This window comes from Otolemur garnettii, unplaced genomic scaffold (genome assembly GCF_000181295.1).
Source record: "Otolemur garnettii isolate 467f Iridium unplaced genomic scaffold, OtoGar3 scaffold00007, whole genome shotgun sequence".
Taxonomy (NCBI): Eukaryota; Metazoa; Chordata; class Mammalia; order Primates; family Galagidae; genus Otolemur; species Otolemur garnettii.
In genome coordinates this window covers 7,470,010-7,471,308 of record NW_003852402.1, presented here as the reverse complement: position 1 = coordinate 7,471,308, position 1,299 = coordinate 7,470,010, and the positions used below count along the sequence as shown (strand labels likewise).

At 46.3% G+C, this 1,299-nt stretch overlaps 1 protein-coding gene across 1 annotated transcript in view; it reads left to right on the top strand.

Moving 5' to 3' along the window:
• Window positions 1-1,299, top strand: part of XPNPEP3 (X-prolyl aminopeptidase 3) — a 55,353-nt gene that overhangs the window by 45,794 nt on the left and 8,260 nt on the right. Inside the window, exon 8 of the mRNA XM_012814122.2 lies at window positions 680-800. Coding sequence (XP_012669576.1) covers window positions 680-800 — 121 coding nt within the window. The remainder of the gene's footprint in view (window positions 1-679; window positions 801-1,299) is intronic.

Here is a 1,299-nt window from a genome sequence, read left to right as displayed (position 1 = left end):
AGCCCAGGCCCGCCAAACAACAATGATGGCTGCAACCAAAAAAAAAGTGGCCGGGCCTTGTGGCGGGTGCCTGTGGTCCCAGCTGCTTGGGAGGCTGAGGCAGGAGACTTGCTTGAGCCCAGAAGTTGGAGGTTGCTGTGACCTGTGATGCCATGGCACTCTACCCAGGGGGATAGCTTGAGGCTCCGTCAAAAAAAAAAAAAGAACTATTCCAATAACCTCCCCAAGAAAAGAGATTTTTTTTTTCCTTTGAGACAGGGTCTTGCCGTGCCACCCAAGCTAGAGTGCAGTGGCACAATCATAGCTCCCTGCAACCTCCAGTGTCTGGTCTCAAACAATCTTCCCACCTCTCAAAGTGCTAGGATTATAGATGTGAGCCACCATGCCCAGCCAAGATTTTTCATTTCAGACAGTCATTACTATATTACCCAAATCAGCATGTATGTAGTATATTAAATAGTGACAGATGAGTTAGAATGCCATTTGCAGAATTACACACAAGAGGTGACAATTTGTCAGATTTCTTAACCATCAGCCCAAGGAGTAGGTTAAAACTAATGGGCAATACTGTGGGGGAAGTACTAATACATATCTCCCTGATTTATACATGTTCACCTTTCCCCTTAAGGGGTCTGATAATACTGTGCTCTAATAATACTGTACTAATTACCTTTTCCAGGCTGCTCGAAAATACTGCCCTCATCATGTTGGCCATTACCTTGGGATGGATGTGCATGACACTCCAGACATGCCCCGTTCCCTCCCTCTACAGCCTGGGATGGTCATCACAATTGAGCCAGGTAAGGAGAGAGGTATTATGATAATAGTATGATACAAATATTGTTGAGTTTTACCTGAACCAACATAGTTAAATTAGAAAAGACTAGGGGAAAAAAAGCTCACAGCATAGAAGGTAAGTCTATTTTAGATTTATCTTTAGGCTCAGTGCCCGTAGCTCAAATGGCTAGGGTGCCAGCCACATATACCAGAGCTGGCGGCTTCAAATCCAGCCCAGGCCCACCAAACAATGACAACTACAGGGCGGAGCCTGTGGCTCAGTAGGTAGGGGGCCAGCCCTATATACCGAGGGTGGTGGGTTCAAACATGACCCCCACCAAACTGCAACAACAACAAAAAAATAGCTGGGCATTGTGGCAGGCACCTGTAGTTCAGCTACTTGGGAGGATAAGGCAAGAGAATCGCTTAAGCCCAGGAGTTGGAGGTTGCTGTGAGATGTGACGCCACAGCACTCTACCCAGGGTGACAACTTGAGGCTCTGTCTCAAAAAAAAAAAAAAAA